General features: G+C 43.2%; 1 protein-coding gene across 2 annotated transcripts in view; it reads right to left on the reverse strand.

Annotated features, from left to right (window-relative positions):
* LOC124554993 (SCY1-like protein 2) overlaps nt 1-24856 on the reverse strand; it is a 188977-nt gene that overhangs the window by 23922 nt on the left and 140199 nt on the right. For both annotated transcript variants that reach the window (XM_047128732.1, XM_047128733.1), the window contains one exon: nt 20441-20626. In XM_047128732.1, the coding sequence (XP_046984688.1) occupies nt 20441-20626 (186 nt within the window). The remainder of the gene's footprint in view (nt 1-20440; nt 20627-24856) is intronic.

A 24856-nucleotide genomic window follows, 5' to 3' on the forward strand; every position in this document is an offset into this window, starting at 1 on the left:
AATACTGCTAGGAGCTGGCCATGCCTGTCTCCAGAGCAGCTGTTCTCGCTACCTGTAGGCTTATAGGGGAACTATTCGTGACAGCTGTACACTATAGCCTGCTCATGCATACATGCAGTCCTTAGCAGCCCATTTGACTGAGTTCCTCTAATTATTTCAGGGCCTCAGCTTTCCTGTCGGAGATGTGGCTGAACCTGAGTATCCCTTCCAGCTCTGTAGGTCTCAATGGCTATGTTTTCCTCAGACATGACAGATACTACAGAGGAGGCAGCAGTGTAGCATCATATATATGCATAAACTTACTCCCCAAGGCCAAGCTCATGTCTAAAAATGAGGGCAAAGAGCTTTAATACATCTTCACTGAAGTTAAACCAGTCAGCAAAAGTGTCTTATCTGTGTAATCTACAATCCATCCAAAGTTGGACAGCTCTCTAGCTTTGAATCCACTATCTTTGGTCTTATATCTTTGTATGAACACACCATTGTAGCCGGAGATACGAATGTAAATTTTCTCAACAACAGTCATTCTGTGTCATAATTCACATGTATACTTCCCTGCTCAACTGCTTGCACTAGGGCCTACTCATCATATAGCACACATTCATACCTCTATTTGAAGATCTCTGCACCTGGCTTGTCTGCACATGACGTAATAGCCATGAGCTACTTGTTGCACTGTCCGAATAGAAAACCCCAAGTGGTGCCCTTTATGAAATGTTAAGCGCTTTAATACGTCTGAGCTTATAGTCATGATATTTCTTGGCAGGTACTGGTAGGAAATAACTTTGACATAAATTAGAAGTATCTAATTTCACCGAGACACTCAATAATTTATACAGTAAACACACATCTACAAAAACTGTGGAAGTCTTGAAAAAGCCTGCACCGTGGCTTACAGATCACCTCACACAATTTATAAGTGTCAGATATGCAGCACTCAGAATATATGAACGGCACTTGACCTCTGACAATCATCTCACTTACAAGCAACTGCGTTAGACAGCCTGTGAGAAATGCAAAACTCAGGTACAATACCCATTTAGGTGCCACACAAATCGCTCCATTTCTCCATGACTATGATGACTGCATTGTCTTCTGTGTCCCCATGACACACTTTATATACCCTCCACTGCTACAGCTGAAACTTGCTGTCCGAGTGATTACTGCACACTGACACAGAAAACAGGTGGTCACATTAAAGTGACTGGACCGTTTATGATGAAGCAGCTCTTGAAAAGTAACAAACAAAGCCCAGGAAAAACTTATGGATGACATCAGACAGAGTAGAGAAGGTATTAAATGAAGTAGGGAAACTCAGGATATACTCACAGAAGTAGTTAACAAAATCTGTGAAAACCTCACTGTAGGGATTTGATAGTTTAACAAAAAATTCTGAAAACAAAATGAGAAGATAGATCACTTAAATGAAGAGTTAAAGGACGAGAACAATGAAGTACACAATGAATGCAAAAAGGATATATGAGAAATGAGGAAAAGTCTAAATGAGCAAATGCAACAATGGAATAGAATTTACGGAGCTCAGAGCACAGATAATAATTATGGAAACAGACATAAGTGGCAAGACCTATTCCAATGCTAAACACATAGAGGAAATTTAATGATGACGTTTTGCAACTTGATTCCGAACAGTAGACCTGCACGCAATATGCAAATGCTGTATTAGTTGAAAAGGAAACAGAGAGACAAGAAATCGGACAGCAACCACACAGCAAAGCATGATGACTGTTACATGATGGTGATGAAGCTGGAAACCACCTAGCAGGAATAGAGGGTGAAGAAGTACTCATTAATTTAGCAAATTTCATAAAATTTAGCCTGGACAGAAGATGGTATCTAGCAATACTTCCTTGCCCAGATTAAAGACATAATGCCTGATGTGTGGGTTGATCACTGGAGGACAAACTTTGTCTACATGTGCATCTACACAGATACTCTGGAAATCACACACAAGTGCCCGGCAGAGGATTCACTGAACCACCTTCACAATAATTCTCTATTATTCCAATCTTGAAAGGCATGCAGAAAAAATGAACTCCTATATCTTTCCATGCGAACTCCGATTTCCCTTACTTTATCATCATGATCGTTTCTCCCTATGTAGGTCAGTGTCGACAAAATAGTTTCACATTCGGAGGAGAAAGTTGGTGACAAAAATTTTGTGCAAAGTTTCTGCCACAGCAAAAAACATCTTTGTTTAAATGATGTCTGCCCCAAATCCTGTATCATGCCAGTAACCCACACTCCCCTATTCCACAATAATACAAAATGTGATGCTCTTCTTTGAACTTTCTCGATGTACTCCATTAATCCTATGTGGTAAGGATTCCAGACCACGCAGCAGTACTCCAGAAGATGACGGAAAAGCATAGTGTAGACAGTCTCTCTAGCAGATCTGTTAAATTTTCTAACTGTTCTGCCAATAAAACACAAGTCTTTGGTTTGCCTTCCCCACAACATTTTCTGTGTGTTCTTTCCAATTTAAGTTTTAATTCCCAGGAAGTTTCCAGATTCCTTTTAGCACTCATGTGGACGACTTCACACTTTTTATTATTTAGGGTCACTGCCAATTTTTGCTCCATACAGATATCTTTTCTAAATCATTTTGCAATTCATTTTGATCTTCTGATGAGTTTTCTAAATGATGGCTTCTCACACTGTCTCCAAATGTAATTATATAGGAAAGTAGCAACAGAGGGCCCATAACACTATCTTGGGGAACACCAGAAATAATTTCTGTTTTGCTCGAATACTTTCCATCAGTTACTATGAACTCTGACCTCTCTGACAGGAAATCCTGATTCCAGTCGGATAACTGAGACAATATTCCATAAACACACAATTTCACTACAAGCCACTTGTGTGGTACAGTCTCAAAAGTCTTCTGGAAATCTATAAATATGTAATCAATACGAAATCTGTTGTCAATAGCACTCAACACTTCATGTGTTTAACACTTCATGCAAGTAAAGAGTTAGTTCTCTTTCACAAGAACAGTGTTTTCTAAATCCATGTTGACTGTGTGTGTCAATATAGCATTCTCTTTCACGTAATGTATAATATTCGTTTCAATATATGTTCCAAAATCCTGCTGCATATAGACATTTATGATATAGACCTGTAATTTAGTGGATTACTTCTGTTATCTTACTTGAATACCGGTGTGACCTTGTGATGAAGCAAGCTCAGATATTTTTACTTCCCTCTTGTTGTGTTATCTGCCTCCTTAAATTTGTTTTTTCACTTTTAACTAATTACCATCAACATATGTGAGTGTAATCTGCATTTTCATGAAAGAACAAGATTGGCCCTCAGTTTTAAAGAAAATAACACAAGATCTAATTTTGTGCTTAGTTTTATGTATGTAATTGATTTTCTAATTTATTTAGATTATTCCTAGTTAATACTTTCGTTATAGGGTGAAATCAGTAATTGTTTTGTAATTTACATTCTATTGTTGACGTATAAACAAATATAAATTCTGTACTAATTCTAAATATTTGGTGGAACAGCTAATAGTACTCTTAAAGGATCTATTTGGTTCTATTCGAAAACATGTTAGCAAAGCCTTCCAAAGTAATTAATAGTTTTGTCAGAAGTATTGTTTGTGTCACTATATATGTTAATTTCATGATTTAAACAAATAATTTGTCTTACCCTTATAGTAGAAGAAACTGTTAAAAAGACTGCATTTTTCGACGTATTCAGTTATTTTAATGAGTTAAGTTTTAATTGCAAAGTTTAATTTACAAACTTCAAACAATGTATAGTCTCAGCACCTGTTGTTGTAAGGGTATATAAGGGCCAAATTTTTGGTCCCTAGACAATCAGTCCACAGCAGAGTTTCAGATGAGAAACCTGTGTTTGTTAGAATGACAACAATGCTTCAACTTAGCTGTGAAATAAGTGTTACACAATTAGTCCGTGTGTTAAAACAATGACAGTGTCTGATCCATACGTACCTTTCTATTCTTCAAGAACTGTGAACTTTGTGGTTATGTTTTTACTGCTCATAGATATTCAACAGTGAACTATTGTAGCAGTATGTGGATTTTCGCCTGGAAACTATTAATGAGGCTTATAAAAAATTGAACACTAGTGCACTGACCATATAACTGTGTATTATTGGGGGATTGTGAACAGTGATTGGTTGGTTGGTTTAAAAGAGAGGGAAGGGACCAAACTACGAGGTTATCAGTCCCTTGTTCCAAAGGAAACAATGGCACAGGGGTGAGAATAAGACCATGAGACAACACAAAACAGAATTAAAGGAAAAACCCCAACAACGACTGAAGGGCAACAAACACTTAAATGAACAAAAGGGGACAATAAAACCACAAAGACACAACAAACAGATAGAAGAGGTTAAAACAAGAAAGCAGGTTACCATGGCTGGCTGACCATGAGGATAAAAAGGAAAAGCCAACCACTCTGCACCACATTAAAACCCCCACCCTGAACGCACTAGGGTGGAGGACACACAGGGACAAAGGACATGTTCTAAAACTTAGAGCAAATGACAGAACTCACCCTCAAGAATAAAATGTAAAACTAAAGCTGCTGTTGAGACATTGTCGCCCAACACCAAAGGTAGGGTGCTGGAAAATTAAAAGTCTGCCGCAGAGCGGCAGAAAGTGTGCAGTCCAGCAGGAGATGGACGACTGTCATTTGTGAGGCACAGCAACACAGAAATGGGTTCTCGCGACAGAGGAGGTAACCACTTGTCAGCCGCATATGGCCAATGCGGAGCCAACAGAGAACCACAGAGCCCCTGCGAGAGGCGCGCAAGGAGGTCTTCCACACATTCGTAGTTTCCTTAATGGCACGCAGCTTATTGTGCGTACTGATATTATGCTATTCCGTCTCCGAAAGCCGCAAAACCTTGCAGCGTAATACTGAACACAGGTCAGTTGCAGAGAAGCCGATCTCCATAAGCAGTTTCCATGTAGCCTGTTTGGCCAACCAGTCAGCAAGTTCACTGCCTGGGATTCTGCTGTGACCTGGGTTCCAGACAAACACCACTAAATGACTGTACTGTTCCAGGGCATAGATGGACTCCTGGATGATCACTACCAAAGGATGACAAGGGTAGCACTGGTCGATAGCTTGTAGGCTGCTCAAGGAGTCAGTACACAGGAGAAATGACTCGGCTGGGCATGAGCGGATGTGCTCAAGAGCACGAGATACGGCCACCAGCTCTGCAGTGACAACAACGCAGCTATCTGGCAAGGACTGTTGTTCTATATGTCCTCCATGAACATAGGCAAAGCCAATGTGACCATCAGCCATCAGTGTAAACCAGTATAAGTGACAGCGGAGAGTCGCAGAGTTAGCCGAGTGCTTTGGGCCATATGAAAGGTCCAGGTGGAGCTGCGGCCTAGGCGTACACCACAGAGGTGTTCGTGAATGAACCTCAAGTATAGGTGGTAAAAGCAAGGACTCCAGTTCGGAGAGAAGGGATTGCACAGCAACTGCAATTGTAAGCCCTGACCCGGGCCAGCGATGCGGGAGATGAACCGCCGTAGGCAGGAAAAGTAGACAGTAAATCGGATGTGCAGGAGAACTACGAACATGTGCAACGTAACTGGAGAGCAAGTGTGCATGCCTAACCTGCAATGGAGGGACTCCGGCCTCCACCAGGATGCTGGTCACCAGACTCATCCTAAAAGTTCCTGTCGCCAGGCGAACGCTGCAGTGGTGCACTGGGTCAAGTAAACACAACACTGAGGGTGCTGCCGAACCATAAACCATACTCCCATAGTCACTGTGGGATTGAACAAGGGCACTGTAGAGTTGCAGTAGTGTAGGGCGATCTGCACCCCAGTTGGTGCTGCTCAGGCAGCATAGGGCATTGAGGTGCTGACAGCACTTCTGCTTAAGCTGATGGAGGTGAGGAAGCCAAGTCAATCAGGCATCGAAAACCAGTCCTAAGAATCGATATGTCTCCATTACAGTGAGTGGATCATCATTAAGGTAAAGTTCTGATTCCGGATGAATGGTACGATGCCAACAGAAGTGCATAACAAACGACTTTGCGGCTGAAAACTGGAAACTGTGGGCTGGAGCCCATGACTCTACCTTGTGGATAGCTCCCTGTAGGCGCCGCACAGCGACACCAGTACTGTTGGAGCAGTACGAAATGCAGAAGTCGTCTGTATACAGAGACAGTGAGACGGACGACCCTACAGCTGCTGCTAGACCATTAATGGCCACTAAAAATAGAGATACACTCAATACAGAGCCCTGCGGGACCCCATTCTCCTGGATCTGGGGCGAACTATGGGAGGCACCAACTTGGACGTGGAAAGTACGGAGCGACAGGAAATTTTGGATAAAAATCTGGAGCGGGCCTCGGAGACCCCACTCGTATAATGTGGCAAGGGTATGTCGTTGCCAGGTGGTGCCATATGCTTTTCATAAATAAAAAAAGACAGCAACCAGGTGTTGGCGTCTGGAAAAGGCTGTTCGGATGCCAAACTTGAGGGACACGAAATTACCAATGGTACAGCGAGCCTGGCCAAAAGCCGCCCTGACATGGAGCCAGTAGGCCACGTGACTCCAGGATCCAACCCCACTGTCGGCGCACCATATGTTCCAGCAGCTTACAAAGAATGTTGGTGAGGCTGATAGGCTGATAGCTATGCACAACACGTGGGTTTTTACTGGTTTTAAGCACCGGAATGATGATGTTGTCCCGCCACTGCGATGGAAAGACGAAATCGCACCAGATCCGGTTGAAGATGAGGAGATGTTGCTTTTAGTCGGATGAGATATGTTTAATCACCTGACCATGGATTCGATCTGGCCCAGGAGCTGTGTCAGGGCAATGTGGAAGGACACTGAGGAGCTCCCACTCTGTAAATGGGGCGTTATAGGGCTTACTGTGACGTGTAGCAAACAAGAGGACTTTCCTTTTCATCCGCCGTTTGAGGGTGCGAAAGGCTGGGGCGTAGTTCTCCGACGCAGAGGCTAGAGCACAGTCCTCAGCAAAGTGCTCAGCAATCACGTTTGCATCGGTAGACAACAAGCTATTGATGTTAATACCAGGGACACCTGTTGGGGTCTGGTACCCAAAAAAACGTCTGATCTTCGTCCAGACTTGGGAAGGTGATGTATGGCATCCTATGGTCGAGATGTATCTCTCCCAACACTCCTGCTTCCGTGTTTTGATAAGCTGGCGAACGCAGGCATGGAGTAGCTTAAAGGCTATGAGGTGCTCCAGGGAAGGGTACCATTTATGCTGCTGTAGAGCTCGCCGATGCTCCTTACTTGCCTCAGCGACTTCAGGTGACTGCCGTTCACCGGATGCACCCTAAAGAGTAAGGGATCGTGTTTTCTCCTGCATTCATGACTGTTGTAGTCACCTGGTCAACCATCACATTGATGTTACCGTGTAGGGAAGAGTCAACGGTGACCGCAGAGGTGAAAGTTTTCCAGTGTGCCTTGTTTAAAGCTCATCTGAGCAAGTTTCCGTGGACCTGACGGCGGAGCAGCGACAGGAAGATGGGGAAGTGGTCACTACCAAACAGGTCGTCATGTGCTCTCCAGTGGATAGATGGGAGAAGTTGTGGGCTGCAAATTGATAATCATGGCCGAGTATCTATCATAAGCACTCTGAAATGTGTGACAGCCCCAGTATTTAAGAGGCAGAGGTCGGGTCGAACTATGACAGAAAATTTTCGACACCTCTGCCTCAGCCAGTAATCATGGTGCCACCCCACAAGGGGTTATGGGTGTCAAAGTCTCCCAAAAATTGGAAAGGTTTAGCGAATTGATCAATCAGTGCAGCTAATACATTCAGGGGTGCTGCACCATATGGAGTAAGATACACATTGCAGACAGTTATTTCCTGTGTCATCCTTATTCTGACAGCCACAGCTTCGGGGACACAGTTGCACTACAGACTGAGTTTATGACAAACACAAACTCCACCTGACACTCTATTATAGGTCGCTACGGTTCCTGTAATATCCCTTATAGCCATGGAGGGCAGGGGTCCGCATTGCCGGGAACCAGGTTTCATGGAGGGCAATGCAAATAGCAGGTATAAAGCTTAACAGTTGCTATAGCTCAGCTAGGTGGTGGAAAAAGCCGCTGCAATTCCACTGGAGGATGACATCATGAGACTGGGAATGCACGGAACCTTCAATGAGGTAGTTTACGCCTCAGGGTCACCTGCTGCCACCGACTTATTGCCGGAGCAGTCTATATCCTTTGTGTCTGAGGGTCCGGCAAGATCTGGGTCCTCAGCGGACGCCAAAATCTCCACCTCATCCCCAGACGCAGTACTTGTAGGTAGCTGTGGTGTGGGTGCCACCGCAATTTCCTTGGTCTTAGTGGTCTTCTTTTTTGACTTTTCTCACTGCTCCTCAGGTTTCTCTCGCTGGGAGGACTTCAAGGATTCAGTCTCGGGGACTGAGGAGGATTGAGAAGCCCTACGACCACCTGCTTTTGGGCACTTCAGCTGCTGGTTGGCATCATCTTTCCCACTAGCGAGTGACCCAAGGGATCCCTTCCTCGTGAGAGGAGCCAAAGAAGACTTACTCTTCTCCGACTGGGAAGTGGGGACTGGTGTCCCCAGGGGTTGAGGGAGGGGGGGGGGGCAGTGCTCCCAAGGTAGGTTGTGTGGGAGCAACAGGGGGAGGGGTGGGGGGGGGCAATTGCCCCCCACCATCAAGGGGACAGGTGTAGCCTTATGGCTCTGAGATCCGACTGGAATTCGCACAACTGATGGGGGCTACAACTGTTCTTGTAGCGGCGGCAAACAAGGTGGTCATAGCCACAGGATGTAGGCACTCATGTTTTCTCTTAGCCTCAGTGTAGGTCAGTCAGTCCAAGGTCTTGTATCCCATGATTTTCCTCCCTTTTTTAGAATTCTGCAGTCTGCCGAGCACGGTGAATGATGCTTACTGCAGTTGACACAGATGGGAGGTGGGGAACATGGAATATTGGAATGTGATGGACGTCCACAATCTCGACATGTGATGCTGGAAGTACAGCGGGAAGACATATGGCCGAACTTCCAGCACTTAAAGCACCAAATTTGGGGAGGAATATATGGCTTGACATCACGGCAGTAGACCATCACCTTGACCTTCTCGGGTAAGGTGTCACCCTCGAAGGCCAAGATGAAGACACCAGTGGCAACATGATTATCTCTTGGAACCCAATGGACGGGCCGCACGAAATGAACACCTCGCTGCTCTATATTGGCGAGCAGCTCATCGTCAGATTGCAAAAGAAGGTCGCTGTGGATTATAATACCTTGGACCATATATAAGCTCTTGTGTGGTGTGATGGTAACAGAAACATCCCCCAACTTGGTACAAGTGAGTAAAGCCCGTGACTGGGCAGAGGAAGCTGACCCAGAGGGCATTTTGGACAATGCCCTCCACCTCCCCAAATTCATCCTCTAAATGCTCTACAAAAAAACTGTGGCTTCACTGAGACAAAGGAGTCCCCAAAAGTTCTCATACATACGAGGTACTGGGGTGAATAAGGTTCACTGCCAGGGATGGGAATGATTTAGGGTCATACTTCCTTGCATTGTACTGAGACTTAGAATGCTTAGAGACTGCTGGTGTTTGATCACCAGCAAGTGATGACGTGATACGCTTCATCGCGTGTCACCCGCCCTGATGCCACCCATTCGAACCAGGGGGTCTCCCCACGGGCGCCACCCATCTGCAGCAAAGGCCACATGGCAGGATGGCCATATCTGGGAGTCCTGATATCCCATGATGACAGGCATCTACTCTTTGGCATATGTGGGGAGTTAACGGCACAGGCATCAGCAGACCGATCCCTGTGTTGTCAGGGGGCTACAACCGATAGGGCACATTGCAGCCCCACCACAACAGACTGGCTACCGGGCTGGATATCAGGCGCAAACAAGCCTATGGTCATCATCAGCGCAGAAAGCAACACTGCATAGTGCGTAGTGGAAAATGCACCCAGGAAGGTGTCCTTGCCAACAAGATGGAGAATGAGCGGGACTGCAATGAGACGACAAGAAAGTGGGCTACAGATCTCAAGGCACAATGGACACAATGCACCATGTAAAGCACCCTTCCCCAACTGGCTCGCTATTCGTGAAAATTTTGAAGAATGGAGGATTCTACAGTGGACCATCACATAAAGGCCGAAACATGAGAGACTCCTTGTAGTCACCTCTTACGACACGCAAGAATACCTCAGGCCTATTCTTACCCCCGGACCCACAGGGGGCGTGAACAGTGAAAGATAAGTACTGTGAAACACAAATGTGCTCCTGTTGGCTATATCATTTAAAGTAGTCAGTGTTGTACTTCCACAACCCATTTTTCAGCCAGTGTAGCAATGCAGTACATCGACACTGGGGAGGGGGGGGTCCATCACAACCTGTGCAACTTACCAGTCTTTGTGCACAGATCTTTTGTCGAGCAAGCGGTTGTATACAATTGTTGAGTATGAGGTTATTGCATCAGCATAGTCTGGAAGGAACCAAATTGGTACGCAGTTCAGACTGGAAGACTTGCTTTTATTATATGATTTGAGCTGCATCATTACTCCGATGATATCTACTTCTAAGTTACTCATGTTGGCAGCTGTTCAGAATTCAAATTCTGGAATATTTACTGTCTTCCTTGGTGGCGGTATTTCAGAAGGCTGTGTTTAGTAACTCTGCTTTGGCAGCACTGTCGTCGATAGTACTTCCATTGCTATATCACAGAGAAGGCATTGATTGCGTCTTGCCGCTAGCATACTTCACATACCATCAGAGTTTCTTTGGATTTTTACTGCCAGATTTTGAGACAAAATTTCGTTGTAGAAACTGTTATAAGTATCTCACATTGAAGTGTTCACTAAATTTCAAGGTTTTGTAAAAGACCGCCAATCCTGGAGATTTTGCATTTGTTTAAATTTAACATCCTTTTTCTGTTGTTTCTGCAACAGTGTTCTGACCCATTTTGCATACCAAGGTGATTAGCTCTTTTGTTTGTTAATTTATTTGGTATAAATCTCTTACTGGCTCTCTATACTCTTTCTTTGAATTCAAGCCACATCCGGTCTAAACTTACATTGCAAATTTCGAAGAAGTGGAAATTCTCTCTCTTCAAAGGCGGTGAGTGAATTTTTATCTGCTGTATTGAACAGGTATATTTTTCGTTTATTTTTGGAGGATTTGGGGGTTACAATATTCAGTCTCGGTACTACCAACCTGTGTTCACTAATCCCTGTATCCATTTTGATGCTCGTTATTAGCTCACGATTATTTGTTGCTATGAGGTCAAGTGTGTTTTCACAACTGTTTACTATTCGCGTGGGCTGATAAACTAATTGCTCAAAATAATTTTCAGAGAATGCATTTAGCACAATTTCAGAAGATGTTTTATGTGTACCTCTGTATTTAAACAGTTATTTTGGAGCTCTGGTACTTTTCTGACACAGCTACAACAATTTACAACTGTTATACCAATGGTTTCTGAATCTAAATTCTTCCTGTGTGAAACCTGCACCCTTCGACACTGAAGCCCATTTTGTGTTTCCCCAAGAGCCTCTAACCTAAAAAATTGCCCAGTCAATGAATGCCACACAGGCCCTGCAACCTGTGTAGCCGCCTCCTGCAAGCAGTGTAATCCTGATCTATTCGCGGAACCCGAAACCCAACCTCCCTATGGTGCAAATCCAGGAATCTGCAGCCTACATGGTCGCAGAAGGATCAAAGTCTCTGAATCAGACCCTCCACTTGGCTCTGTGCCAGAGGTCCTCAAATTGATCCTTTTGACTGTTGCAAATGGTGAGCTCTGCTTTCATTTCGCAAGCAAGACTGGCAGCCTTTACCACTTCTGTTAGCCATTCGAAACCAGAGAGAATCTCTTCCAATTCAAAGCGAGACACATCATTGGTACCTGACATGAGCCACCACCTGCAGTTGGCTGCACCCCGTGCTCTTCATGGCATCCAGAAGGACCCATTCCACATTTGTAATGACTCTACCAGGTATGCACACTGATTGTACACTGGCTTTCTGCCCCTCCTCGGCAGCCATGTCCCGAATGGGCCCCATAATGTACCCAACACTGGAGCTCACAACTACCAATAACCCCATCCTCTGTGACTGTCTGGATTTTGCAGGCTGAAAAGGTTTCCTCTGAAACAGGACAAGCAACTGCATCTTGTTAAGGGACAGTGTCAGCCACAAACAGCAGCTAAAACCTGTTTGTCAGACTAACCAGGGAGGCCTTTGTGTGGCCCCCCTCTGAAGTCTTTCACCAGCTGTCATGCTCCGAGGTGACCCCCCACTTGACCAAGGGTAAAGGGTAAATTTCAGAACAAGGAGTAACTGGGCTGGTCACCAGTGCTTACTGATCAGCGGACTCAAACATGCTGGGCATCCATTGGATCCCCACGGCCGGCCCACAACAGTGATGCCCATCCACTGCAGCTTCAAGCAGTGTAACTGAAGCCATCACAACCTGGGGCTGAGACTGAAATGTCACCAACTCATCTCGCATCCGCACACAGCAATCACAGTCCATGTCCATACTAAAGACAGTGGCAAACTACACTACACAGTTAAACAAATTACATGTGTCTAGTAAATTAGATGAATACGCATAGATTCAAAAAGTGAACTAATAAAGCACTCAGGTGAGACTAAATAATTTTCTCCTGATTAGGAACTTTTAATATGTCACAAAATTGGTTTACTTCCCACCACAAATGAAAACACAACAACAGTGTCTATCAAATATTAAATTAACATGCTCAAACTCAAGGAACTAAACTACTAAAGCACAAAGATGAGACTATACAATCCAGTCCCGGTTAGGAACTCGTAAAAGTTACAAAATTGGTCACCTCCTTGTTGCTGCTGCTGCTTGTGTCTTGGCTGGCTGCTTCCGCCTGACAGTCATATATGGAAGGAGGTGCACGATTGTAGGGAATGAAGATTGGTCTGAAGTGTAAAATGTATGTAAATTTCCACAGAGAATTCTTAAACCAGTACTGGTCAGAAAAGAAACAAAACTACAATCGGAATAGCTCATATTAAAAAAGAAGATACAGGCTCAAATGTGTCAGGTGCCTGAAGAAATTTTTACATGAACTATATGAACAGAACTTGTACTTCTGTGAGCCAAACAGTACAGAAATGATGAGGTTATTAATGATTTGTAAACTGACAGTGCCAGCACATGAGTAACTCACACTTATCTGAAAGGAAGCTAGGGCAGCTAGATATGTCAGAATAAATATTGCAAGTCATAGAATCTGAATGACATGAAGGACAACAAATGGATGTGGAAGAGTGAAAGAACGAAGACAGGCAAAACAACTGGTGAACTGGTGACAATCATGTGGTCATGGTTTCTGAGGAAGTTAAAATGGCTATAGAGGCAGCAGTGGTGGTTTGTCTGCCATTATGTTGGGTGCAGGAGGGCAGTGGTGAAGTAACTGGCTCACATGGAGCCAGAGGTAAACAATGAGTATCGCATGCCATAACAAAGGTGACACGAGGAAAACAGATTTCAGTTCCTAATGAGGTCTGGTTGAAAATTGTAAAAGCTAAACCACTAATGTTGATAATATGTAAAATGGAATGGATGGGTGGATTAGTGGATGACTTAATGTGGGAAGATGGAAGACAGCCTGAGAAACTTTGTACTCCATTATAGAGGGCAAGAGTTTTGACATAGAGCTTGATATTTTACTAGATTCAGGGAGTCCTGTTAACACATTATCCAGAAAGTTATACATGAAATGGTTGGAACAAGGAGAGGCAACACCATGTCTTCTGGTGTTTGAGGTGTTTACTGATGGTGCAGTAAGTACAAAGAGTAAAGCTGTGAAGAGCAATTTTGGTTGTTGTAAGAACTAAATAGAGAGTTTATGATGTTTGAGCACTGAGCTGGGATGGAATGGTTAGTGAAGCAGCAAACTCACTTAAATTATTTTAGTGGAAGCTGAAACGGTAATAAATGAAGGAGGAGAAGAAGAAGCAATTACATTTAAGTATGCTGGTGCAGCATGGGAATTAATAGGGGGGGGGGGGGGGGGAAATGGACAGAGAAAGAGAAGAGAGATGGACCAAGAGAGGGGGGAAGAGCATGGGGGAGGGGGAGGGGAGGGCACGAAAAGGTGGACAAGGAGAGGGGCAGAGAGAGGAGATGGAGAAGATGGACAGAGAGAAGGGGAGGTTGGTTGGTTGGTTGGTTTGGGGAAGGAGACCAGACAGCGAGGTCATCGGTCTCATCAGATTAGGGAAGGACGGGGAAGGAAGTCGGCCGTGCCCTTTGAAAGGAACCATCCCGGCATTTGCCTGGAGCGATTTAGGGAAATCACGGAAAACCTAAATCAGGATGGCCGGACGCGGGATTGAACCGTCGTCCTCCCGAATGCGAGTCCAGTGTCGAACCACTGCGCCACCTCGCTCGGTAGAAGGGGAGGGGTGAAGGAGATGGACACAGAGAAAGGGGGTGGAGGGGAGAAGTGTGTGTGCATGGGGGGGGGGGGGGGAGAGAGGGAGAGAGGGAGAGAGAGAGAGAGAGAGAGAGAGAGAGAGAGAGGGGGGGGGGGGGGGTAAATAGAAGATTCCAAATACATATTTGTGGAATGCTTCGCTAGTTATCTATATTCAGCTGACAAATGGCATTCTTGCAGAGGTTGTTTTAACTTTGAGGATAGGACAGCCTACTTGACTCCTGCTGGGACTGTTGTGCGCTTGAAGGTAACACTTTCCAACCACATTCATACAGCTTCTCATTTACGATATAGACAATGTGCAGGCTAGCTTTGTAGTGAAGAATGAGCAGTCTACTCTTGAGCAAGTAAAGTCAGCTTTAGTGCTATTGTTTTGTTCAGTTGTTAACTGCAGTCACCGCAGCGACGCTTTGTCCAAATGGAACTCATGTCTGTAAAGATTATTCCACAGCAATCATAAGCAATGATCCTAATTTATTTGACCTCTGACTGATCTTGTCGACATTTTTTATCGTGGATACGACATTGGCAGCCCTGTGTAGGGCAATACAACTGAGATTTTGGGCTCTCGTAAAGATAAGTTATTTAGATTGTAATAACAGTTAATTTTGCACAAATTACTATTACAGGTATCACTTTCCCTTACATATTAGTCCAGAAAATGTAAAAAGATTGTAAGGTCAGGTTATAGTCTTATATTTGTTTACGTTTTGGCACAGTTAGCTTAGAGAATCCCATTTAATTGTGCTGTTTTTCTTTCTAACAATTTAAACTGACTGTGTTAATAATGAGTGAAGTTCATATTTCTTTGAAGACACTTAAGTCATTTGATTTAGAAAATTTCACACTAGTTGTTTGTTTACATAGAGTATGTGTACAGTACAGTTACATTCTGTTGTGGTTATGTTAATTAACAGATACTACAGTTAAGTGAGTGCTAAGTTTTTGCTGCACGCAGAAATAAGATACTTCTTACATTATATTACACACTTGAGGTGCTAACCTGTTGGCCTAATTTTTGCTTCTCATAAAAAACAAAAATTTGTATAGAGTAAATTGTGTTAAGTGATTTAGTTCTGTTTTGAAGTGGGTAATCTACGTTGTGATGTGTGATACATGTGGATGTTGCTGTAGGATACCAAGTCTGTGTGCTATCCAACTATCAACGGAAGATAAAAACAATGTTCAGATCACAGTCCAGGAGAAAACCATGTAGTACCGGGTGGTCATCACAAAGTACAACAGAGAGCTTACTGTAAACATCGACTGGGTGCAACAACTGAGACTGTGGCATCTCAAACCTGCTATGGCTGTTTAGACATGTGACATGGTATTTATCCTTCTGCACCACACAGAGAAAACTTGTCAGACTTATGCATAATTATATAGATTGATCCACCAATACATCTGGTGGAATTACAACCATGTGATCAGTTGCATGCAGATTTTGTGGGTGGTTGATTTTAATAGACGCATATTCTCATTTCCCACACGACGTCAAAATGCAACAGATCAAGACAGAGGATACCACGGATAGACGACCTCAACACTTTTGCACCCGGAATGGAATCAAACGTATTAGCTCACATCCATTTCACCCTGCCTCTGAGGGCACAGCTGAAAATTTTGTGTGAATGTTTAAAACATAGAGAAACTAGTGATATTTACACCTACCAATTCTGTAGTCTGTATTCCATTTTATCCAGCAACACCAACGCACGATCGCAACTCTCGCATGGATGTCCTCATTGTTCTCTGTTAGATGTGTTGCAGCTGCAATCAGTACAAGGAAAAGCAGCCACATCTTTTAAGTTGGGCATCCCCTGCCCACGCACACACAATCGGACATACATCTGGCTGGGGATGAGGCAGCATGTCCATGTACGGTCACTCACTAGCTGGTCCTGGTGGCTATGCTTCAAGGCATCCTTCGCCAGCACCAGAACCAGCTCCATTTGTGCTATATGGGGCAAACTATCTTTCCCACCCCAAGGAGAAAACAACAAAAGACATAGCGTCTGCTTGCAGGACAACACTGCAGGTTGTGTTCATCTGGTATTCCCAGTTCTCCAGTCATCACCCATGACCTTACTGGATCTGGACCCAGATGATACACATATGGCAGTCGTCTGTTGCCATAGCCCATTAACGACTAATTGTGCCACACTGCCCTAACAGATACATTCATCATATGTCAAACATTGATTTCTGTGGTTATTTCACACAGTGTTGTTCGTTTGTTAGCACTGATATCTCTATGCAAACTGTTTCAGCATAACGTCAAGTGCAGGCACATTGGTCATGTACATTAGAGCAGAGAGGGCTGCGAGACGACGTCAGCCAAATAGTACACTGACTGACCACTTTCTAGGACGACATCGAGCACAGCTTGTGGTCTAGTGGCTAATGTTGCTACCTCTGGATCATGGGGTTCCGAGTTAGACTCCTGGCCGGATTGGGGATTTTCTGTGCCTGGGGAGTGGGTGTTTATGTTGACCTCATCATCAGGCGCTGATGATCGCGCAGTTGAGCGCCCCACAAAAGAAAAATCACCAACCGAGTTGAAGACTAGCAGTCCTATGAGATCTACAGCAGTGACTTAGGAACAGTATAATTTCACTTGTATTAGGAGTTGTATATACTGAAGAGACTTCCTATTTGTTGGTCGCTATTTGATTTTGACACACCATTGTAAATTCCCAAAGGTAAGTATTGTCATTCATCTTACTGTAATAAAAATCCATTAATACCATTTGCTTGAATTGTTGTCTAGCAATCCGAGAAAGCAGGTTTCCTAGGCACCCCCTATTCGACGAGAAGGCAGAACACAACACAAACGCCACTGCTCTCAGTCGTTAGGTGAAGGCCGTCTACCACTGCATGTCCTTGGTTTGAGGTAATGCCTAAAATTTGGTATTCTTGGCGCACTCTGGATCTCTGAATATTGAATTCCCTAACAAACTCCAAAACTGAATGTCCCGTGCTTCTAGCTCCAGTTACCATTCGGTGTTCAAAGTCTGTTATTTCCAGTCGTGTGGCCATAATCACATGAGGTGCCTTTTCACAGTATCACCTGAATACAATGCCAATGTACTGCCCTTTTATACCTTGTGTACGCAATACTACCACCATCTGTGTATTTGCATATCGCTATATCGTGGCTTTTGTTATGTTAGTGTGAAACAGTATCAGTGACCATATAGTTAAGCATTTGGGGCCTAACCTGTTTAAAACGTATGATTATTTCTCAGATATTCATCATTTTAAATCTCATATGGATACATGAATGCTGCTCCTAGCCTATTACAATGTTCCTTAATACTGCAGTTTTTTTCTCTACAAGCACTTCTCACTTACTCATGACCTATTATGCCTCTAATTAAAAGCCCAGAATTTCTGTGCAGGTTTCTAGCAGATTAAATTAGATATTTAGTCTCATTGCTAAATTACACCTCCTGAGGGTCGTCCAGAAAGTAAACAATGTTCGCACACCATGTCGGACACCAATCCCCCAACCACTGCAATCACAAGTGTGCTGATTAACTCCTTCCCATATCTCAGTGTGAGCCAAGATTTTTTGCTGAGTGGTCACGCTTTTTTGTACTATAACCTTTCAAAATGGCAGCACACATTGAAAATTCCGCCAAATAGAAAGTGCTTAATCTCATTCATTTTCTGAATACACCAAATGTTTGGCTTATTGAACTTTATAGGCACATAAAGAATGTTTAATGTGACACCGCAATGTACAAGTCTTCATTGAGGAAATTGTGCATTACGTTTGATCAAGGAAGAAAGAGTGTGCAAGGGTAAGGTCAGGGTTGAAAGCAATCAGTTATTACGGATGACGAAAAGGCAAAAACTGAAGATAATATCTTCACTTTAAGCACAACACATGAATCTTTTCCACAAATTTCATGATCAATCCTACAAAATCAATGACAGAGCATCGCGGGTACAAAAAATGTGTCTTCGGTGGGTGGCTAAGAATTTGACAGATGTCCATAACACAAAACATTTGGGGGCCAACCCTTGAATTGGATGATCCTCGTGCATGTGAACACAATTTTGTATTTCCATGCTGAGACATTTATTCACTTAAGAATTCCTGGACAAACACCAATTCTTGGATTTGGGAATTATTTAATCATAATATCAACCAGTAAGAAGTAATTGTCTTTTTTTGGTTAAGTTTAACTACTGTGATGCCCATTTTTGATCTTAATTATAAGTCACTCTCATCCATTTACATATTTTTGCTTCCATTGTATGTTACCCACTTCCACCTACATTTACATTTATTCTTTCATTCAGTATCGACATGCAATTCTACTTTAGTAACTGCTACAGCGCTGTTTGAAGAAAGAGTAATAGAATTACTACACTGATGTTTATGGCTACCTTTGTTTGTAACACTCCACACTTTTAATTTTTATTTTGTGAAAACCCATTTTTTTCTTTCTTCAGCTAACACTTATACACTATTTGGGACATTTCAGATGTTTACTTTCTTGTTTGATAAAAACAGCACAGTTTCAGCAATTCAGTGTCACTTTTCAGGACTTAACATAATTTAATCTTTCTAGTTCACTGAATATATTAAAACCTTGTTTTCTTCACGTACATAGTCCTTCATGGCCACTGGAAAATCACTGCTGACAAGCCTTTTTTTTTTTTTTTACTTTTCATTTCCTACAAGATGAATTACTGACCTTGCGTGTTTCTGGAGAGATGTCTGCCTACACTGTTCAAGAGGTGTCATCTTTGAATTGCTCTTCAGTCAACAACGTGGTTCATTGTAGAATGCCTTCCATATATTTATGAAGGAGGATGAGTGACCATTTTCAGTATATAATGTCCACTTCACCCATTCAATGTCTCCATCCTGTAGTGCAGGTTGAAGAATCCATTGCAAATACAAAAAAGACTGGGCTAGTAACCATAGTGCTGTTGCAATCAAGACAACTGGAGGCCATGCCCGACGTTAGTTGGCAACACATCGCAAGAATTCTTTGAGCGCCAAAAATGGCCATGCAAGACCATGAAGCTAAAGTTCAGCTCAGTTGGTCTTGGTCTGGGAAAGAGATTACACCGTGTCCTGCCATGCAGACTGTTTGTATTGTGTTTATGTATTTTGCTGTGGACCTTGGACTCTGATTTTTTATTGCATTTCATGACTGACTCAAGTAAAGTAAAGATAGATTTACAGACTACTGGTACAGATTAATCATTTGCCCTTATGAAGATCGTTGTTCTGCTACTCCTGGTCACCTGTCTTCCTACGCTGGTATCCCATGGGAGGATAACACAGTAACAGCTTGATACAGGATTTGAGCCTTCACATTCCTCTTTTAGATTCAACACTGTGCTGATACAGTAAGGCATTTAACTGTAGCACAAGTGACTTTGAAGAAATATGTATTACTTATGTCATTAAGAAACAGTTTTACACTGTGTCATATGTCAGCAGTTTGCCTCAACTGAAAACTAGCCAAAGTACAATCCTGCAAAATGTTACTTAAGATCTTACCAGTCTCTAAGTTACAACCTGTTATATTGTACAGAAAACCCTTTTCTCCAAAATGATCTGTCTAATTTCCCAGTATTATCTGGAGGATTACTACATTACTAGAGTCAACAATAGAAAATTCCTGCCATTCATTTCTCTGAATCATTAACTGTCATTTCCATGAAACAGTTTTAATGAAGGGCCTTCTTATTTTAGTTTACCAACATCTTATTTCGTGATTAATCTAGATTTCACTGTAATTATGTACACAACAGAGTAACACTCTTGCAAACATCTGATCACCTATCTTCATTCAGCTACCATACTACACTATCGCTTCCTTTCACTGTGTACACAAAACATGAAAATGAAAATAATATAAGCCTTTTTGGATTTTGTGGAACACTGGCATAGACCAATCATTAATATAAAACACTATTGACAACTAACCTCTGTTTCTCTTCTAGTGAAAGGGATTTTGACGATCCATTTGAAGACTCAGCTTTAGACTCAGGTGAGGAAGTACCAGGGACACTGCTACTCAGTGAGCTGTCTATTCCCATTCTATTAAACAGCTTTTCAACATCAGTTGCTTGACTTCTGGCAGGCAGGTCTTGGAGGTTAAGAGGAGAAGTCCTGAGGGAAAAAAAACTCGTGTGGTGTTATTCTGTTGGTTTGATTCTTCCTCCTCTTCCTCCTCCTCCTCCATTACTATTTCTGCACCTGCCAGTCTTTCAGTTTTGAACAGTAAATTTGAGGCAACATTCAAACAGTGCTTGACTAAATTAATGTTGGAGCTTTAATTTTAAAATACTTCATTACTTACTAATCCAGTTACTCAACAAAATAAAGATATTAATCATAAAGAAATACACTCCTGGAAATGGAAAAAAGAACACATTGACACCGGTGTGTCAGACCCACCATACTTGCTCCGGACACTGCGAGAGGGCTGTACAAGCAATGATCACACGCACGGCACAGCGGACACACCAGGAACCGCGGTGTTGGCCGTCGAATGGCGCTAGCTGCGCAGCATTTGTGCACCGCCGCCGTCAGTGTCAGCCAGTTTGCCGTGGCATACGGAGCTCCATCGCAGTCTTTAACACTGGTAGCATGCCGCGACAGCGTGGACGTGAACCGTATGTGCAGTTGACGGACTTTGAGCGAGGGCGTATAGTGGGCATGCGGGAGGCCGGGTGGACGTACCGCCGAATTGCTCAACACGTGGGGCGTGAGGTCTCCACAGTACATCTTTGTTGTCGCCAGTGGTCGGCGGAAGGTGCACGTGCCCGTCGACCTGGGACCGGACCGCAGCGACGCACGGATGCACGCCAAGACCATAGGATCCTAGGCAGTGCCGTAGGGGACCGCACCGCCACTTCCCAGCAAATTAGGGACACTGTTGCTCCTGGGGTATCGGCGAGGACCATTCGCAACCGTCTCCATGAAGCTGGGCTACAGTCCCGCACACCGTTAGGCCGTCTTCCGCTCACGCCCCAACATCGTGCAGCCCGCCTCCAGTGGTGTCGCGACAGGCGTGAATGGAGGGACGAATGGAGACGTGTCGTCTTCAGCAATGAGAGTCGCTTCTGCCTTGGTGCCAATAATGGTCGTATGCGTGTTTGGCGCCGTGCAGGTGAGCGCCACAATCAGGACTGCGTACGACCGAGGCACACAGGGCCAACACCCAGCATCATGGTGTGGGGAGCGATCTCCTACACTGGCCGTACACCACTGGTGATCGTCGAGGGGACACTGAATAGTGCACGGTACATCCAAACCGTCATCGAACCCATCGTTCTACCATTCCTAGACCGGCAAGGGAACTTGCTGTTCCAACAGGACAATGCACGTCCGCATGTATCCCGTGCCACCCAACGTGCTCTAGAAGGTGTAAGTCAACTACCCTGGCCAGCAAGATCTCCGGATCTGTCCCCCATTGAGCATGTTTGGGACTGGATGAAGCGTCGTCTCACGCGGTCTGCACGTCCAGCACGAATGCTGGTCCACCTGAGGCGCCAGGTGGAAATGGCATGGCAAGTCGTTCCACAGGCCTACATCCAGCATCTCTACGATCGTCTCCATGGGAGAATAGCAGCCTGCATTGCTGCGAAAGGTGGATATACACTGTACTAGTGCCGACATTGTGCATGCTCTGTTGCCTGTGTCTATGTGCCTGTGGTTCTGTCAGTGTGATCATGTGATGTATCTGACCCCAGGAATGTGTCAATAAAGTTTCCCCTTCCTGGGACAATGAATTCACGGTGTTCTTATTTCAATTTCCAGGAGTGTAGATTACATTAGAAATTATGATCTGTGGTTCAGTCACAATCTCAAACTTAAAAGAAAAGCAAAGACAACGGAATATACTATTTTTTGGCACTTTTCACCATTTATTTTACAGGGTGACAATTACTGAACAAATATAAAAAAAAGTAAATTTGTTACAAACTATGGTGTGCACACGCTTCATTCAACATGTAAACGTCACTACAGATATTCAGATTTAGGTTATGACATGTTCAATATGCCTGCCACCATAGGTGATGCTGTGGCACAGACAAATAGCAAAATTCTGCACGACATGCTGAAGTGTCGGATCATTGATGGTGTCGACCACCTGAATGGCTGTTTTCTGCTCAGCAAAGGGTTTGGTATTATTGCTGTACACTTTGTTTTTAATATGGCCTCTCAAAAAGGAGTTCTGTGTACAGATCCAGAGAACATGGCGGCCAATCAAGGCCCATGCCAGTGGCCTGTGGGCACCCCAGAGCCAGAATGTGGTCCCCAAAGTGCTCCTCCAGGACATCAAACACTTTCCTGCTTCAATGGTGTCGAGCTCTGTCTTGCATGAACCACATCTTGTCAAAATCAGGGTCATTTTGGATATTGGGGATGAAATCATCTTCCAAAACCATATTCCCTTTGGTAGTCACCATGTCATTAAGGAATGTTGCACTGATTATTCCGTGACTGAACATTGCACAACACGCAGTCACCCATTGAGAGTGATGAGCCTTCTCAATTATGAAATGCAGTTTCTCAGGCTCCCAAATGCGCCAATTTTGTTTATTGACGAAGCCATCCAAATGAAAGTGCGTTTTGTTGCTAAACCAAACCATACTCACTAATGCATGCGCATACTAATTCCTATAATGCCCCATAGCCAACCGTGCAGTTTGAGCGTCCTAACGCAAACCATTCAAAAGTTATGACAATTTTATTTCAAACAGTTCAGTTCAATAATTGTCACCCTGTATTTTGGTGGCATAGGTTCCATGTTATGAGTTTGCTGTATAGCATTACTGGTGAAGATGTTAATGTGCACACTGGTACAAACAAATACCACAAAGAATTTAGAGTCATCAAAGAAATTAACAGCTAATATTAAATATACAAAATAATACATCCACAATCAAGACACTAAAAGAAATTACTGACAAATCCATTTATAGAGGGGCACAACATTGTTAAGGACTGCACAATCAGCAAAGTTTTTTTGTTAGTTATTTTGGCAGAATCAAGGAGCAGAGAATAACTCAAGCCTGCCTGATCAGTCAGTAGCTATTCAGGACAATATTTACGATACATCTGGCCCTTCAGTATTTCTACATCTACTACTTGCTTCCAGACAGTGTTGAAGACAAGTGAAGTCTTTTTTCTGCAGTTTCTAGCTTCTGTGATGTTCTTTATGTATGCACACTAATCTACCTATTTTTACTGCTTAATAAGAGCCACACTCTTTGCAACTCTTCTTATATTATCTACTTTTGTACCGTATCTCATACTGGTTAAAACACATTCTTTTCTACTGCCCCTGTGGTATAATTTGTCTATGAAGATTCATTGTTCTTCAAAATACTGTCTATTTTGGTAGACAATCTACCAACAAATGGTAACACACATTTTTTTTTTTTTTTTTTTTGGGGGGGGGGGGGGGGGGAGGGGGGGCACTGTCAGTGGATACAGTAATGTTTTAGCTTGCATTTTTAGCAATTTCGTAAGAATATTTTCCATACGAGAGCGCTAGTAACCATGGTTTACAGCTTTTGTTTTGAATGGGTGTAGTTTTTGTTTAAGATCAGTGGTGGACATTGGAACTGACATCAAACTTTAGACAAAAAAATTAAAAGGATTCTACTTGTAAATGTCTGGGTACATGTCATTCCTCGTATTTTAAATGAGTGCCTTCCTGTATTGTTGTCAACAGTAATAATGAAACCATCTCTGCTTGAAATATTGAAAATAAAGAGACATCAAAAGAACCACCCTGACCAGTTACTTTACGGATAGACAAAACATCTCTTACTTTGTAATGCTCCAAACCGTTAAATCTGATTGATAGCCAAATCAGTGTTCATTAAGTTCTGCCCCATTATAAACGAATTTACCAGTAATTTGTTTTGATGTTCTCTCATTGTGAACATAATATTTTGCATATTCAGTACTAGTGGTTCTAAACTCTTTACTTAAATTTACACCAGTATGCACAATAAAATCTTTGCAAGTAATACTACACAATGGGCACATAATTCCAAATCTAGGTTGCAAAAATAAATAGCAAAAAAGTGGTAATTTTCTTTTATATCCTGTAATCATGTTGCACCAATTTCTGCATAGTGAATTTGATAAGTAATATACACTGAAGTGACAAAAGTCATGGGACACCACCTAATATTGTGTCAGACATCCATTTTTCCAGCATAGTACAGCAACTCGATGTGGCATCAACTCAAAAAGCCATTTGAAGTACCCTACATAAATACTGAGCCATGCTGCCTCTATAACCATCCACAATTGCAAAAGTATTGCCAGTGCAGGATTTTGGACACAAAATGACCTCTCTTGATTATGTCCCATAAA

The sequence above is a fragment of the Schistocerca americana genome, chromosome X (assembly GCF_021461395.2).
Source record: "Schistocerca americana isolate TAMUIC-IGC-003095 chromosome X, iqSchAmer2.1, whole genome shotgun sequence".
NCBI classification, from domain to species: Eukaryota; Metazoa; Arthropoda; class Insecta; order Orthoptera; family Acrididae; genus Schistocerca; species Schistocerca americana.